This window comes from Calliphora vicina, chromosome 4 (assembly GCF_958450345.1).
Source record: "Calliphora vicina chromosome 4, idCalVici1.1, whole genome shotgun sequence".
NCBI classification, from domain to species: Eukaryota; Metazoa; Arthropoda; class Insecta; order Diptera; family Calliphoridae; genus Calliphora; species Calliphora vicina.
The window spans coordinates 18,456,787-18,474,125 of NC_088783.1; the positions used below are offsets into that span (position 1 = coordinate 18,456,787).

The 17,339-nt window shown below is 31.0% G+C and overlaps 2 protein-coding genes across 2 annotated transcripts; one reads left to right on the forward strand and one right to left on the reverse strand.

The window, feature by feature from the left end:
* Positions 1–13,173: 13,173 nt before the first annotated feature.
* Es2 (ess-2 splicing factor homolog) lies at positions 13,174–14,924 on the forward strand. Its single transcript, XM_065509137.1, has 2 exons — positions 13,174–13,561; positions 13,623–14,924. The coding sequence occupies exons 1-2, from the start codon at positions 13,243–13,245 to the stop codon at positions 14,819–14,821; spliced, it is 1,518 nt and encodes a 505-aa protein (XP_065365209.1). The 5' UTR covers positions 13,174–13,242; the 3' UTR covers positions 14,822–14,924.
* A 311-nt stretch (positions 14,925–15,235) lies between these two features.
* On the reverse strand, positions 15,236–16,337 carry Sptr (Sepiapterin reductase). The gene has a single exon (XM_065507522.1). The coding sequence runs from the start codon at positions 16,237–16,239 to the stop codon at positions 15,445–15,447; it is 795 nt and encodes a 264-aa protein (XP_065363594.1). The 5' UTR covers positions 16,240–16,337; the 3' UTR covers positions 15,236–15,444.
* Between the last annotated feature and the right edge of the window lie 1,002 nt (positions 16,338–17,339).

The following is a 17,339-nucleotide window of genomic DNA, read 5'->3' on the forward strand; positions in this document are numbered from 1 at the left end:
ATCGGTTTTGAAAACGGCAGAAAAAGTACATTGGTATCGTAAAATTCAAAGTTATCGGTTTTATATTCGATCTTGAATTAAATCCTTTATCGATTAAACAAAAAATTACATTGGATTTCAAAAGTGAAATGTACCTTCTTTGTCGTTTTCAAAACCGATTCCGACAATGATTGGATTCTATGACAACACCGTATGAATGGTATGTATTTGTGTAGCTGTTTGATAAACATAAAACTTTTGTATCTATGAATATTAAGATATATTTAAAAAATAATATAAAGTTTGCACTTGACTGGTTTCTGAAACAAACATCCATTTTTCAGTGGCGTTTTAGGCCACTGAAAAATATTCCTATAAACCTATAAAGTAGGGTTTTAGAGATTGTAATACCATGTTCACACGACGGCATTATTCGTCATTCAAGCTCTCATTCGTCATTCAACCCCCAATTACGAACTGAATTACATGATTCGCCATACAAAATTTCAAGTGCGAATTACCTTGTTCGTACGTAATTCAGTTTGAATTACGAACGATTTAATTCGATTATCATCTCTAATTTTTATCGATTATTTATGTATCAAAATCAGCTGTCCAAACAAAAATGTCAAAACAAAATAAAGAAAAAGATTTTAGTATTAAATAAATAAATTAAAAGAAATAAAAAGTCTGATTAAAGTTAAATTGATTTGTAGAAGTAGCAGCTCTGCCATTCTTTCAGCCCACACCTCTAATAAAGCCCGCTCGCTGCCCTGGTCCCACTTGCTTGCACTTTTTCTTTTTTCTAATAATGAAAATAATAATTAAATTATATTTGTTTAATTAATAATGCTACAATTTTATGTTTTTTCTTACCTTTTTATCCATTGCCAAATTACAAATTTAAAATTTGCACCAAACAAACAAAAAAAACAAGAAGAAGAAATAAATAAATGTCAAACTGAATTACAAATGTTATCGTGTAAACAGGTTGATTCGCAATCGTAATTCAAAACGCGAATTAAGTAATTCAGACTGCCGTGGAAACATGGCATAAATCTTTTATTTTTTTCACATTTATTGAGACCTACAACATTTATGAAAACATAGATTAGTATTACAGTCAAGCGCTGGTTCTTTCTGCACTAAACACGGATTTCACGGCTTTGCTTTACCATAGTAGGGGGGCTGTATTTTTATATTTTTTTTTTTTTGCTTTAAACGATGCATTTACCTTAACAAAACAGTAATCGTCCAATAACTCAATTTTGGAATTTTTGTTGCTTGACTGGTTTTTGAAACAAACATTTTTTTAAAAAAGTACCAAACGTTTACTCAGATTTGGCCCAATGCGCACTCGAGGTCCAAATACAACCAAAAGTAACATAATCATTTTTTAATAAAATGTTTTTTCCCTCTTTCTTACCCCCTTTTGGTACATTTTCCCCATAGTAATGTAATGAATACGATTTGTGGCAAAAATTCACCAAAAAATATAGTTTTTAACAGTACCAAACACATGTCTGTTCATGATTTAAGTAGATAAAGATTGGATTTTATGACACGGCAAATATTTGCTCAAAAAAGCGTAACCCAAATTTACGTGTTCAATCTTACAAGTGTTTTGTAAGACCAAACAGCATGAAATAAAATAAAACTAAATTTTTTGTTTTGAATCATCCTAAGTAAAATAAGTTTTTGAAATCAATAAAAGAATTCAAATGTATTTTATTTAGTGGTTACGTCTTTTTCGTCAAATATTTGTCATGTGTGACCCTACCTTAATTTGTATCATCATAATATGAACCAATTTAGTCATAATTTAATCCTTTATTATAATGATTTGTTAATTGGTAATTATAATATAATATGTGTCCAACAATAATATGATTCTGCCTCAATCTTAATATGGTTATGTTAAACAATTATAGCAGACATGATCATATTATGGTTGTAGCTCAAGAATATTATGGTTGACCTAAACCATATTTTGTTACCAACTAAATCATACATATGATTATTTTAAAAATTAACAAAACTTTTTTTGGAAACTCTCTACTGAATAAACATATTTTCCAACAGAAATCTATTTATATATGAAAAATTTACATAAAATTCTACTTTAGTTTTTTATGAAAATTCTCTTTAAAATTTATTTACACTTAACAAAATTCTATAATAAATTACTTTACAAACACCTTTCGACCTTGATATTATAAATTCAATACAAACTGTCAAAGAGATTCATTGAAATCTTTTTAATATTGATTGTTGTGAAGTCAAATAACAGATCAAATGATGTTTTTTTGACACATTGACACAGAAAACGAAAGTGAAACGAAAATGTCAAACATGCCAAACTACAACTGAAAGTCATTAGCTACACATGTTTTATGGATATTCCGATGCAGAGTCATTAGTTACAGATATGCCCAAATATTTGGTAAATATTAGAGGAAAAAGGAAAAAATAATAATTTGAATACCATTTAAACGTAAATTTAAAATTGTCGTACTTACATACATATTTTATAGATTCATCGATTTGGAATTACCTATAGAAACATATTTCAGAAATCGGTTGAAAGGAAAGCATATTAAAACATTATGAGAAATTTATTAGAAGATAAGGAATGTTCCAAAGATTTCAATTCATCAATAACTTTGTAAATAAGAGATTAATCAAGAAAAGATGTTCGATCTGTGATCTCTAATATATTGGACAGACTTTGTTTGACAAAAAGAGAAGAAATTTATTGGACATATATCATGTTGCAAATAAATTAAATGAAACATAAAATGGAATACTATTTTCGATTTCAATATTTTGAAAAATTAAAAGTAAAACTAATTTTTATCACGTGCCACAATTGGAATACCACAACAAAGTATTAAATAGGGGGCGGGACAAAATAATTTAAAAAAAACAAAAATACAACTCGTTAAAACAAAAGTGTACAGGAACACACCACATTTTCAATTATACGAGTATGACAAGGTACTACAAATAACACAAAATAATTGTGGATTTAAATTTAAACCAAAAAAACTATACAGGAAAATGTATCAGTCGTATGTAGGGAAGGGGTGTATGCTTGACTTGCTAACATCAAAGATCGCTCAACCACTTGAATATGAAACACAAACAATAAATGTGCGCTCGTTTAAACAACACCAAAAACATATCACAGACTCCGGCCTTCTCTATGCAAGGAATATCCGTCCGTCCATTTATGCTGCATATTCATACATAAATTTAACAAACAGTTAAGTGTAAGTGTCAAGAATGTGTTTCAGATACGAACACAATCTCTAGTATGTTGCAACTTGCAACAATATCAGATGGTTTTTTTTTTTGGGCATGAAGATGAATTGTACCTAATTGTGTATACAAATAAGGTTTCTCAATTTCAGAAAAGAAAAACACAACGAATATTTAAAGTGATTATTTTCACAGGCTCATGCAACAGAAGATACTGTAACATTATTAGAAATATATACAAATTATTTTATATATTAGGCAGAGACTTTAATGAATTTATTCATAATATTGATTTTATGAATTAATACATTAAAACTACATATTGTGGTAGTTCAAAATTTTCAACAAATTGAGAAAATTATTGTATTTGTGATCACTTGGATTACTGGGCAGAATTACTCGATATCGAGTAGGAAATTTAGTACATTCTATTATAATTTCGATATCGAAATCATTTTTCGATACGATAGCTCATTCGATCATGAATTCGGTAATTCGGCCCCTGATTAAAAGTTAAATTTTTATGTGAAATTCATAATTTGCCAATAACTTTGTAAATAAGCTTTTGATCAAGAAATGGAGCTTAAATTTCTGGCCAAAAATCGATTTTTTTTATGAAAAATGTAAAACATCAACAAATTCCTAAATAAGCGTTTAATCGGAAAAAGGACATTGATCACTGATCACTATATCTGTTATCACTCATATTTTTTTTATAAAAAAAACTCCAGATATTTAAAATCGTCAATAACTTTGTAAAAAAGTCATAAATTTAGAAAAAAAACCTCGATCTCTGATCACTCATATTTCTGACCAAATAACGATTTTTACATGAAAAATTTAAAGCGTAAATAAATATCTAAAACGCGTTTAATCGAGAAAATGATATTGATCTGTGATCACTAATATTTTGGACAACAAATTTACCTTTAAAAAATAGTCAATCACCCCTATCGCGAATCAATATTTCACATGAAATATTTTCCCTTTTCCTTTTCTTGTTCATCAACTTTGTTCACGTGAAAAAATTCCACTTGTTGTGAAATTTTTAGATGGAATTTTGTAAACAATAAACAGCTGCTACGAACAAAATCATTGTGAATGTAAAGTTCAAAAATATTGTGAATGTAAAGTTCATCGTGATATTCCCGATAGCAATTTTCCCTTCGAGGGAAATGGATATTTCATGGGAACAAAATTTCACATGTTATTGCCGATAGGGGTGAATAACTTTTGAGCTCGATCTGTGATCAATCACAAATTTCACCAAAATTATATTTTTATATAAACCATTAAGAAAATCTTTGTAAATATGAGTTTAATCAAGAAAGGAGTTCGATTTATGACTACTAATATATTAGACAGAAAACTCATCTTTACAAAAAACCAAAAAAGGTAAAATCGTTTAATCAAGATATGGAGCTCGATCTGTTGTCTATATATACAAAAGAGTAACGTTACTGACTGACTAAATGACAGATTCATCATCGCACAGTCCAAACTGCAGGAGCAGGAGCAATTTTAACTGCAGGTTCCTCTCTTCCCAAATGGATCCACTAAGAAGGGATTTTTGGGAAATCTTTAGGGAAAACAAGCTGTGCCGAATCTTATAAAAATTTTAAATATTTTTAGGTAAACAATTTTTTTTTTTTCAAAGTGGTTTTTTCATTTTTTGGAAAAAAAAAATTAAAAATTTTTTTTTTAATATTTAGCGAAAAAAAAACTTTTGGTGAAAAAAATTCGGATTAAAAAATATTTTTTGCGATTTTGACCCATTTTAGATCCAACTTACAATGGTCTTATATATGTCGTTGCAAAGGTCTTAGAAATATCTATCATTAGATATCCATCATATCGTCTATATTAATGACTTAGTAATCCAGATATAGGTCAAAAATAGGTAAAAAATCGAGGTTGTCCTGGTTTTTTTCCCTATATCTCAGCCATTTGTGGACCGATTTTCTCGAGCCGGAAGAATTCCGGAGCTATTGATGTATGAAACGTGTATGTAATGTAAGTTATTTGGGAGCTTGGGAAAGTTGATTTCAACAGACAGACAGACGGACATGGCTTAATCGACTCCGCTATCTATAAGGATCCAGAATATATATAATTTATATGGTCGGAAAATTATATTGTGGAAATTACAAACGGAATGACAAACTTATATATACCGTTCTCACAAAGGTAAAAGGTATAAAAACGGGTAAAAACTGTATTTTGTACTTTTTTCTAACGTGTATTTTGTGGCATGTATCTTTTAAACCAATTAGCATAGATATAAATTTTAAATCGCATTTTTTAATTATCAAAAAATAACAAATATGAATTTGGTACTTTTTGGAAATTTGAGGTATTTTTTATCATTAAATATGTTATTAATAAAAGCAAAAAAATACAAACATGAAACTATTAAAAAATCATATTTTTGATTTTGGACTTTATAAACCCATGTTATCCCGAAGTCAAATATACTGTTTATAAAGCAATCACTGATCACTCATATTTCTGAGCCAAAGTCAACTTTTTATAGAAAAAAACTTGACAAGTTTTTAATCGTCAACTACATTGTAAACAGCTTTTAATTTTTATCACCAAAAATTTAGTTTTTTATTAAAAACTCAAGGAAAGGTCTCGATCTTTAATCTGCGATCTGTTATTTCTGACCAAGAAAACAATTTTTTTAATCCAAAAAATTATGAAATCTGAAATAACTTTTTAAATAATAATCGAGAAAAACAGATCGATCTATGACCATTCATATTTCTGATCGAAAAGATAGGATTTAGATTTTATCAAGTTTTTTCTATTTGTATTGTTAATAAAAATGTATAGATAGATAGGCAATTTAAAAGATTGCATACCTTCTAGAACTGAATATTTGTTAGTGTTACGCACATCATAGATATTTATTAATAACAATATATGAAATGGAAATTTTCAAGTGCTTTTTGTGTAATTCAAACGCCAGTGTAATGTTTGGTTTCATCTAAACACTATGAATTTTCTTTCTTGTCTTGTTGCCTTGAAATGTGACACTTTTCGGTTTTGTTTAGATGCAAATCCCTCTTATATATACAAAACAAATTACAACAGGGACAGAATCAGAAGAGAAAGTGAAAAAAGAGTGTAATGTTGCAAGTTATACCTACCGCACTGAATTTTGGCTACATACTCCTAAATAGTTTTGTACCACCTTCTTATATTCATGCAGCCAGTCAGTCATTCATTCATTCATGCATATCCTGACAGTGGCTGCGAACTAATTTAATGTTTTGGCATTTACTCAACGGGACGCCCTGCACTTCAGTTTTTTTTAGCTCAAGAGCGACATTTTCTAGCCCTTGAACCTTTGAAAATATGAATATGAGCAGGACTAAAAAGATCATGAATCATGATCGATATGCGTGGAATATTATTTCAGCATGTCAATTGATTTATGATAAATAAACAAATATGATTGTACGATTGTCGTATTTGTATCTAGGGTAATATGTTTACACTAAATATCAATTTATCAGAATTTATGAACAAAAAGGACAAAAACTCTATGACTTTTATTCTATGCCGTCAAATTATCTAGAAAATTTTTAATTTTTTTCATAGTCATAAATTTTAACTTAAATTATCTAATAATTTTTGGAAAATTTCCAAATTAGTTTTTATTATTTGGGTTGTTGTTATTAAATGATAAACGTAGACAATAATAAAAAAAATTGTGCTATTTTTTTGAGGAAAAAATTAAAAAAAAATATAAATGGTTATTGTTTTTTTTTTTAAGTTTTGGGGTACTCACACGGTGTGCTATTAGCCATATTGTCATAATGTCCTAATTATAATAGTTGTTGTTGTGTTTTAAACAAAAAAATATTCAGGCCTATTCCTGTTCTCACTTTCACCATTCACCCTATTTTTGGAAGCGTAATTACAACAATAATATATGATTATCTCAGCATTTCTAATTATAAATGTTTACACATGATTTTTTTAACCTAAATTATATAATTTTCGAAACTTTATTTAATATAAATATTTTTGTAATTATGCTTTCAAAAATACGGTGAATGGTGAAAGTGAGAACTGGAATAGACATGATTATGTTATGACAAAACTATAAACATAGTTCAAATAGTCTTATTAGTTTAGAACTTTTTTGTTTGAAACACAACAAAAATTTGGTTAAACTATCATAATATAGTATTAGGACATTATGACAAATTATGACTATTTAAAAATAGTACCTTGTATTAATTTAATGTAAGTAAAAAATGGATCACATCCATGAACTTTTGTGTCAGTTTTGAAGGATTTTATCTACAGGAGCCGCATTCGTGACCAGCTCATTCGGATCGTAAGTCCCCTTTTACAATGCAGAAATTGAAAGGCAGACAGACGAAGTTTGTTGGCGAGGGGTTGAAGAGGCAGAGTGTGTAGTACACGACCATCTGTACTAGACAATTTTTGTATCTCTTTTCCACTTTTCGCAATTTTCAGGTTGTTGCTTTATATCATTTTTCTCACATCAATGTCTAAATGCATTTGACAATGCAAATATTCATACGCATCAACAACGAAAAATAATGAAAAAAGGAAACGATAAATTTCTGTCTGTCTTTTAAAAGGTTGTAAAAGGTTTAGGCATGTTCAAAAGAGAATGAGAAAAATGTCTGCCTTTCAATTTCTGCATTTTAAAGGGGACTAAAGCAAAATAATTTCGATATCGAAATTATAATAAAAAGTACCAAATTTCTTACTCGATGTCGCGTAATTATCGAATTTCTCGATTTTTAATACAAAATAATCTCTCTTATATTTAAACAAGCCCACAACGCTTAAATTCGCTTTAATTTAATAACATTCGTAGTAAACCAAAATCACTTTTTACCAATTACTGTTCCTGAATCAGATGATTTGCAACAGCGGGGCACGATCTGAGGGGTTACTATGTATTGCGATGCGAAAGCAAGTTCGATGCGAAAGGTAAATGCGATAAGAATACAATTTAGTACTCTGTATCGTCTACGCAAACGCTTTCGCAAAATAAGTTGAAAAATAAGCAACACTGGTACCATAGAATAAACAATAGCGAAATGAAATGTCAAAACTTGTAAATAAAAATATTTTAAACACATTTGTTTGCGATGCGAAAACGGAGTAGAGGGTACCAATTATTCAGTTTTTCGCATCGCAATAGAGAGTAACCCCCCTGGACTATAAGGCGGGTGAAGCGAAACTTCCCAACCACTTTCTAAATAGTTTTTAACAGGTATTGCAACATGTGGCATAATAGAATATTACGGTTTCATGGCAGGTCGCATATTCTGGGCTTTTTTCGGCCAATGCTCGCTTCAAATCAGTTGTGTTCGGTACAGGTTCCTTTTGATGGCCGGGCCAGATTTCAGCAGCTCATAATATATAGGATCATTTTGGTCCCACTATATAACAGCATTACCAAAGCGACATGGATATTAGGCATTCGTATGGATTCGGCTGATTGGCCGGGCTTAACCTATGATCTCTTACGCTTCGGGTTATCGTAATGTATCCATTTTTCATCGCAACTATTGATTTGGTGTACAAATTATTTTCTTTTATAGCGTTCATTCATCATTTTGGTCATGCAAAATCATGTTTCAAGGTCTCTCGCCTTCAGTTCGTATGGTACCCAATTTCCCTGCTTTTGGATGAATCCTGCTGCTTGCAAACGTTTTGAAATTGCTGATTGAGTAGCTCCCAATGATTTTGCAAGCTCTTGTTGAGTTGGACAACAATATTCCTGGTGTAATGTCTTCAATTCTTGGTCTTCAAACTTTGGCCTGGGCAATCTTTGTCTTCCGTGTCAAAATCACCATTTCTAAAACGCACAAACCATCTCTCGCACTTTGAAACCGATGAAACACATTCACCATAAGCTTCGGTGATCAATTAGCGTCCGTACATCTTAAAATAACTAGTTAAGTAGCTGATTAAGTAACCAGTTAGGTAGCTAGTAAGGTAACTGACAATATGTAACCGGTATGTGAATACAGTGCGTTGACTACTCTGGACCAGATATCGGTCTGTTTTATTGTAATCCAAAAAGGATCCCCTTCATAGGATATGTGTGTAGTCACGTAACTAGTTCTTTCTCTAAATGATAGGTAAAATCACTAGTACTGCTAGTCAATGTATTTAATATTTTGATAGTATGTACATAAGGAGTGAGATCGAAAAATTCTTAACACACGTTTTTCATTACATTTTTTAACCCAAGTATTATTTGAATTTTTTTTTGATCAAGTTACCTTTGAAAAACATGTCAGTTATTATGTGTAATGTCAATTATATTAATTTTTTTGTTAATCTGATTAAAATGAGTGACCAGAAAAAAGTGCGTACTGAAATTATTAAATATTTTCAACAAAACCCAACTTGGTCTTACAAAAAGTTGGCCAAGCATACAAAGGTCTGCCGTCAAACTGTTTCCAATGTTATTAAACAGTACCGGGAGAACTTGTCAGTTGATAGAAAACCTGGTTCAGGTAGAAGGAATGGTCCACATGATGTTTCTAAAGCCAAAAAAATAGAACGCATTTTCAAAAGAGCTCCCAACACATCCGGTAGGAAAGCAGCCCGGTTAGCTCAGTGCTCGGACTATTTGGTACGAAAAGTTAAAGCTAATGCAGGTTTAAAAACATACAAGGCTCAAAAAGTTCCTGACAGGAACGCTACTAAAAATTTAGAGGCCAAAAACAGAGCACGGAAATTGAAGTCAAGTTTTATAAAAAAATATTCTTGCTGCATAATGGATGACGAAACGTATGTTCTGGCAGATTTTTCGCAACTTCCAGGTCAAAAATTTTATGTTGCTGATGCTCGAGGGAATGTTGAAGAAAAGTTTAGGACCCAAAAGCAGACAAAATTTCCCAGAAAGTTCTTGGTATGGCAAGCAATATGCAGTTGCGGCAAAAGAAGCCACTCATTTGTTACAACGGGCTCTATAAATACCGAAATTTACATCAAGGAATGTTTACAAAAAAGGCTGCTTCCATTCATAAGACTTCATAATGTGTCCACTTATTTTTGGCCTGACTTGGCATCCTGTCACTATGGCAAACAAGCCCTTGAGTGGTACAAGAACAATAATGTGGTATTTGTACCAAGAGAGGCAAATCCTCCAAACTGCCCGGAGCTAAGGCCAGTGGAGAGATATTGGGCTCTTGTTAAAAGAGAATTGAAGAGTACAAAAAAGGTGTCCAAAAGTGTGGTAGATTTTAAACGGAGATGGACTACATGTTCGAGCAAAGTGACAGAAAGCACTATAAAAACGTTAATGGAAGGGTTTCCGAAAAAGGTTCAAAATTTCATCACTAGTGATTAAAACTATAAAAATAATTTTTTTTGTAAATTGTAATAATAATTTCAATCAAATAAAAAAAAAATTAAAGCTGTAAGTTTAGTGGTTTCTTTTTTATAAACATATATGTATGTTAAGAATTTTTCGATCTCACTCCTTATTTGTTTAATTTCAACCAGTTTTTTTTATGTTAAATAAAGAAATGTATTTTAAAATTTCTTAAAACAACAAATGTTTTCAATTCAACCATAGATAAAACTCATAAAACTAAAGAAAACGATTTATTTAACAAATTATTTTTATAGGCAGTGAAAATAAATAAATGTCAAAATAAATATAAAATAGCAAAAAAAAAAAACAATCAAAAATATAATAAATAAACTGAATGTTTGGTTGGGGACACAAACTCCCCGAAAGTTGAAATATCTGTTTAGTAGTGGTGCATGTTGCATTTATGAAGAATCTCTTCATAGCTGCTTGTTTTATTTGGGAATGCAATGAGTATGCAACCTTGTCATCGAATACATTAATATTCATAAATACACAAACATACATTTCATCACATCTAAAGTGCTAAAGCAAATGTAGACAGTGCGTAACATAAGTGTTTTTTTTTAAATCACATACATGAGCGAATATCATAAATGTAGTACACTTTTTCACAAATTAAAATTCGTTAAAAAAAATCTTTGAAAAAATCTATAGTCCATCCAAATAGATATAGTATAAAGAATAACCCGCCCTATCCGAAACTCTTTAAATGTACATACTTCAAACTTGGCTTATAATTTAATACTCTAAATTCTGGATCATGTTTCATCTCATTTCTAATATGTCCTGTAACTAACAATTCCATTTAAAAACTGCCGTTTTTCTAAAAATTCTTCGGCAAACGCTAAATTTGGATAACGTTTCGGTATTCTGTAAAATTTTGAGCGAATTTATTATTTTAAATACTGGATAGAACCCGATTTTTACCCAAACCGATAATGAGTATTCGAACCCTATGCAATCATGCTTTTATGGCAGATTTTTGTTCAATTCAATTTAGAGAACAGTTTTTTTTGGAATTTTTTAAATATCTGGTCTGCATAGACGATTTACAATATTATACAAGCTTCTGCAAAGCGTAATTTGGATAAAGTTAAAATCTATAATTTATTATAAAATGTCTACTTTACATAAATACTTGAATGGAATTTACTTTTAAAACCCACTGTAAAAAGCTATAAACCAAATAAAATACCACAATTAATACTTCTTCCTACTGCATGTCAGGCAATATATAGTAGAAATTATGGCTGTTGTTTGTATTTGTATTTTTGTTTTATTTTTATTATTTAAAAGAAAAATTACTTTCGTATTCCAAAAGTAATTATGCGTATAATTTCCAATGAATCAAGATTCAAAATTGTCTGCTACTGTTGCAAATAGTTTATTTCTTCGCTTTTCTTTTTAAATTTTTTTATATTAAAACACATTGACACGATGTGTTTGTTTTGATGGTCGGTCGGTCGTTCGTTTGGTACGAATCATTGGTTGGATGTGTTGTTCATCACATTATGTTGGAACAAAGTATTGTTTTGTCTTAATGACTAGAAAGTGTTAATTGAAGAACAGCGCAGAAAAGATATAGAAACTACATACTATAATAAATAATATAAATAAAAAACTATCACTAGCAGTTTGGTTTAAAGATAAGTTGAGTGATATTTTCACTAAATTCAAAATTAAGTTCAAAATCTCCTGTCAAAGACCTAACTCAGTTGTCAAAAATCTAATCTAATGAGAGCAAATTTAACAAAATTACTGTCTTTTCACACATATAGGGGATACAATACAACAACATAAAACATGACGATATATTCTCATGAGTTAGGTTTTTGGCAAAACGTCTTCTGAAGACTTAGGTTTGTACATTTTCATTTGCGATACCCTTAAATATATAAATATTCTGGATTGTTATAGATAGCAGAGTCAATATGGCCTTGTCAGTCTGTAGGTTAAAATCAACTTTCCGAAGACCCCATATAACTGATTCGGTTGCTATTTCAATAAGTGTCACAAATGGCTGCGATACATATTAACACACAAAAAATACTTAAATATTTGGACCGATAATCGGGAAAAATATTTTTTATTCAAACAAATTTTTTCACCAAACAAATTTTTTTTTTACACCAAAATATTTGTTTACCCAAAAATTATTTTCAATCTTTATCTTAAAGTGAAGGTAATACCTATAAGATTCGCCACAGCGAAATACATGTTTTTTTTTAATTTGTTCATTAAATGTAGTTCAAAAACATTGAGATCAAAAGTAAGTGCATATTTATTACAAAAAATTAAATAAATATGTATTACTTAAAATTTATGTTTGTTTATATTTTTAAATTTAACGCTTTAAAAAACCACATTTAATATTTATTTATCGCTTACATTTGTTGTTAACATACCAACCATCTCTAACAATAGTATTGCCATTCATTGTCAACATTAACTTGGCAGCACTTTTGCACATTCACAACAACACCACGAACTGTCATAAACATATGATGACATTGTTTTGTTTTCATCAAACGTATAAATTTTTTCATGCAAACTCTTTTTTTTTGTACAAAAATCATTGTTTTAGCAATAAAAATAAATAAATTTTGATCAACAATATGTCGGAAACCAGTGAAACACCACCCTCTACACCGGGATCTGGAGCATTGATAAATTTCAAAACCCGCAATCATGCCATGGAAACTTTTAAGAAACCCAGCTCACTGGGTGTTGTGAAAAAGAAAAAACCAAAAATCTTAACCGAAGAGAAATATATTGAAGAGATCTCAAAAATTATACAACGTGATTTCTTTCCAGATCTAGAGAAATTAAAAGCACAAAATGATTATTTGGATGCCATGGATCAAAAGGATTATGCGCGCATGGAATCCATAAGAGCTAAATATAGTGGCAGAAAACCCACTGAACGAAATAGAAGTAATTTTTACACAGAATTATAACAAAATTAAAAATTTTATAAACTAATTTTTTCTTACAGGCATGACACCCGATACTTTCGAAACTCCTTCCAGCTTCGGCGAAAGAACACCCCGTAACAATGAACCTTCGGAAACTTGCCGTTCTTCGGGAGCACATTCGGTAGCCTCCTCAACCAATTCCACAAGAAGTAGTACAAAATCTGTTAGCGATAATCATTCTCTAGATTCTTTTCTCCAGTCCTATACCAGTGAAGACAATGACAGTTTCCAAAAAATCGTAGATACCGCCGATGAAAAGTTGAGGCAAAAGTTTTCAGTTTATTATAATGAGGAAGCATTATCGGTGGAAAAGTTGCAAAGGGCTTTAACATTGCCCTCTATAGAGCAGCAGTTTGAGGAGCCAGACCCCTTGCGTAAAATCGAAACTTGGAGTTATCAAAATAAAAATTCCATCATGTATACACCAGAGGGCGTAGAATTGACAGAGGTAGAAAAAATCGACATGGCCAATAGAAGACAGGTCATACAACACAATGCCACACGGCTGCATGTGAATCTTTTTGAAGGTGTACAAAGACAAAAGACGGGCGAACAAAGTGCTGAAACTATTGTCTCACTGGGCGACAGAGTGGATGCGGATGGCGCCAGTTTAAGTCAAACTAATTTAGCTTCACAATTGAAACGTTTTGATTTAGTCAAGACACCCTCACCACGGCCAGGTGAGGCTTTTTCACCTCTAATGACTTGGGGTGAAATTGAGGGTACACCCTTTCGTTTAGATGGTTCCGATACACCAGTGCGCTCCAATACAGGACCTTCTTTCAAAATAAACGAATCTTCTCGCCGAGAAACAATTGCCTTAGCTTTAGCCGAAAAGGTAGGCGAAAAAATAAGAGCCCAAAAACAAAAGGCTATGGATACGGCACGCCGTAATATTTCATCGCCCTTTATACGTTCAAATATGGAGAGATTGGCCTCCATGTCACCAGCTGCCATAAACTTGGCCACCTCTAAACTAGGTTTGCGTACTACACCCACAATGGTGACTCCCTCACCTATACGCACACCCTCTTTACTAAAGGGTAAAACGAAAGCTCTTCCTACTAGGGCCCCCTCAACGACAAAAAGAATCATATCGGCTACATCGCCGGCTGTTAAATCTAAAACTCCTAATTTAATGAATAATAAATCTGGTACCATAACAGATGATCTATTACAAATTCCTACAAAACGTCCCCGGGCGGCGGATTTCTTTTAGATTATTTTACTTTATATTTAGTTATGTGTATGGAATTATATTGATATTGAAATACTGGATCTATTAGTGAAATAAAAACTATGCAAACAAGTCACAGTAAAAATTGAATTCGAAAATATTTATTTAGAATGTTGAGTCTTTTTTAAAGGCTTTATTTAACTTGCAATATTTTTAGGCTCGTTTAGGTCAAGCTTTGTAATGGAATTTTGCATTCATGCATAAACCAGATGACAATGAACGAAAATTCGATCTTAGGTTCGAATTTTCTCTTAATATGTAATTTAATGAAAAATATATTTAAACCAGAAATCACAATTATTGAGAACAAGCATCAATATACAAATTATTGAAAATAGTAAAAATTACCTTAAGTATCAAGCATCTAATGAAGAATTTCCAATAATCCATACTGCATTTTATGTTATGTTTCTTTGATTAGCCAGCACCAAACTTTATTAAAATTATGAATATATACAAATTGTAACAGTTGCATGAGATTAAACAATAACTTTAGCACCGCAATTATATAAAAGCGTATAAATTTGTGTTTAAGGAATGATAGCACGTTTTAAATATAATTATTTGAGCACACATTATATCTGAACATAATCTAAAATCACACTTTAATCCCAATAATCCACATGAGCACCAGATTTGAACTTTTGTTCCTTCAAAATACTCAAAAACTTTGCTGTGGTCTTCTCGGTGGTCAACATGGTCTTTGTATCACGTTGACTTTTGAAGACATCATGCAGTTCTTTGCTTATAGTGGCATCTTGTACATAAACTGTCATATCGGTATCAATAGCACCGGGAGCATAATTCAGCACCACAGTCTCGGTATCCTTTTCCTCGGCAGCAAGCACACCAAAATACATATCACGAGCAGCTTTGCCAGAACAATAGAAACTCATAGAGGCAAAAGGTTCAATGCCACATTTCGAACTAATGTTAACCACTAATTTGGGCACAAAAGCGAACATCTTAAAGAACTCAACATTAAGCGAAATAACTGAGAAAACATTGGTGTGATAGTATTGAGTCCAAACATTTGTATCCGACTCATCGATAGCCTTCTTGGAAACATCACCCACTGTACCGGCATTGTGTATAATGAATGCTCTTTCAAAATTATTAATTTTCTCCTTCGACTTGAGCAAAGAATCGGTTAATAGCTTTTGAAATTGCTCGGCCTTAGCCTTGGACAGATCAACGGAATATGTTAAAACCTTAACATCTGTACGTTGTGATTCAATGGATGCTTTAGTTTTTTTCAAACCATCTTCACTGCGAGCAATTAGGACAATCACGGAATCGGCTTTCAATATCTTTGACACTTCTATGGCCATGGTCTTGCCAATGCCACGGGATGCCCCAGTGATAAGGAAATAGGTTTTCTTATTAAAATCAAGCACCATATTTGATGATTAATAGATTTCGTTCTAATCACTTGTTGAATCTGTGAAAAATTCCCTTTCACTGTGCACGAATTAAATCAGAAACTTGTTGTGATTTTTTTGCACACACACACGCATACACACTGTGCAGATATAAAATCAAAACACAGAGTTGTTATCTACATATATGCTGTGTTATCGATTAGTTTTATTAGAGACATCTAGTAGTTATACGTGCACTAATAGATTACTATGACTGTTATATTTCAAAACATATTTTCAGACGTTTAACCGGGTTTTTTAACGAAATGTATTTTTTAAAGCTTATTTGTACATAGAACATTTAAGCAATTCACAAATTATATACAATAATTGCATAAAGTTAGACTCATTAAATATTCAGAAATATAAAATTTAATTCCTTGCACAATTCATAATATATCTGATAACATGAGGGCGGATTTTCATGCATTTATTATTGGAAACTATAAAAATATTCATCAAAAAACTGAAAATATGATCTTATATTTAAAAAATATGCACTTATATAGGAAATCCCTTATAAATCGAAAATATAATGAAAAATTCTGACCAAAAATCGATTTTTCATATGAAAAAACTCAAAAATCCTTTCGATGCGTTTAATCGAGAAAAGGAGCTCGATCTTTGATCACTCATATTTCAGATAATAAATCTACTTTTAATATGAAAAGACTCAAAAATATAAAATCTTTAATAACTTTGTAAATTTTCAAGAAATCAAGAAAAGGAGCTCGATCTGTGATCACTCATATTTCTGACCAAAAATCGATTTTTCATATAAATAAACTCAAAAATTTAAAATATTTCTCATTATTTCTGACGATTTTTTATATAAAAACTCAAAATATCTAAATTCGCAAATAACTTGGCCAATAAGAGGATTGATCTGTGATCACTCATATTTCTGACCAAAAATCGATTTTTCATATAAAAACTCAAAATATCTAAATTCGCTAATATCTTGGGCAATAAGCGTTTAATCAAGAAAAGGGGATTGATCTGTGATCACTCATATTTCTGACCAAAAATCGATTTTTTATATAAAAACTCAAAATATCTAAATTCGCTAATAACTTGGC